The sequence below is a fragment of the Olea europaea genome, unplaced genomic scaffold (genome assembly GCF_002742605.1).
Source record: "Olea europaea var. sylvestris unplaced genomic scaffold, O_europaea_v1 scaffold2417, whole genome shotgun sequence".
Taxonomy (NCBI): Eukaryota; Viridiplantae; Streptophyta; class Magnoliopsida; order Lamiales; family Oleaceae; genus Olea; species Olea europaea.
The window spans coordinates 96,469-97,692 of NW_019242345.1; the positions used below are offsets into that span (position 1 = coordinate 96,469).

The 1,224-nt window shown below is 33.9% G+C and overlaps 1 protein-coding gene across 1 annotated transcript in view; it reads left to right on the plus strand.

The window, feature by feature from the left end:
* Nucleotides 1-1,133, plus strand: part of LOC111382025 — a gene marked incomplete at its 3' end in the record, with an annotated part of 5,460 nt that extends 4,327 nt beyond the window's left edge. Inside the window, exons 3-5 of the mRNA XM_023005884.1 lie at nucleotides 186-239; nucleotides 824-841; nucleotides 1,024-1,133. Coding sequence (XP_022861652.1) covers nucleotides 186-239; nucleotides 824-841; nucleotides 1,024-1,133 — 182 coding nt within the window. The remainder of the gene's footprint in view (nucleotides 1-185; nucleotides 240-823; nucleotides 842-1,023) is intronic.
* Between the last annotated feature and the right edge of the window lie 91 nt (nucleotides 1,134-1,224).

Here is a 1,224-nt window from a genome sequence, read left to right on the forward strand (position 1 = left end):
TTTTTTTTTTTTTTTTTTTTTTTAAATTATTAGTATTATATAAAGAAAGAAAGGAAATACTCTTATGATATGCATGGCATACTCTCGTGTTTTGAAATTGGACCTTTTCATGTCTAAATAATGCCTGTCCTTCAATAGGAGACAAATTTTTGTTATATGTTTTGATTTCCATTATTGCTTTTTAGGCTACTATTGGCATTGACTTCCTTTCGAAGACCATGTACCTTGAAGATCGAACAGTAAGATTGCAGCTTTGGTAAGATATGTTTCTTGATAAAATAATATCATCTATATTTAAACATTCATGTAACGGCGTTGTGCTTGGTCAGAACTTCAGATTAACTTTAGATTGTTCCCTTGTAATCTGATAATAAGAATTGAGTGTTAAAATTATAATATATTGCAAAACATTCTCCTGCTGGGTTTCATGGTCATTGGTCCATTGATAGCTGTAACAGTTTGGTTGATTTAAGGTCGAAGAGATTGAAGATGCTATTAAAGAGCTGCTGATTTATTTGTGCATACTCTTTTGTTTTCTGATCTGTTCGATATGATATCCTGATTATATTTTTGAAAAGGCATGGGATTTTGCATTTTGACATTTTTCATCCCGTGTTGCAACTGGGTCTCTCTCAAGGCTGTATCGGGTGGCATGGAAATTGGTCTATGAAATTTAAATTTGTGGAAAACTCAGTTCAGACTGAACTCCAATCCCAAGACCACTTCATGTAAATGTAGAGATAGCAAACATTCCAGTTGTAAGTGTCTGGCAAAGTAACAACATCAAGCTCTGTGTGGAAAACTTTTTCTTATTCTATTGTAGGGCTCTATTGGTAAAGAGGTGTTAGAAAGACAGTTCGGTTGACTTCATGTTCTCTTTTCTGCAAGACCTCTAAGTATAGTTGTCGCATTTTGGCATGGATGCACACACTGTTGCAAGTCCCCAGTTTTGGATTTATTTACTTTGGATTCCTTGTAGAGTTGTATACTTTGGCAACTTTATTGTTATTCTTATGTGCACAGGGATACTGCTGGACAAGAAAGATTTAGGAGTCTAATTCCGAGCTATATAAGGGACTCTTCTGTCGCAGTCATTGTATATGATGTTGCAAGTATGAATCTCCCTGCACAATGTAATTTTATATGTTCACACTACACACAGAAACTGAAAAACAATATGATACTTTAAAATCTAACAAAAATATAGTTGCTGAAGTTTATTTT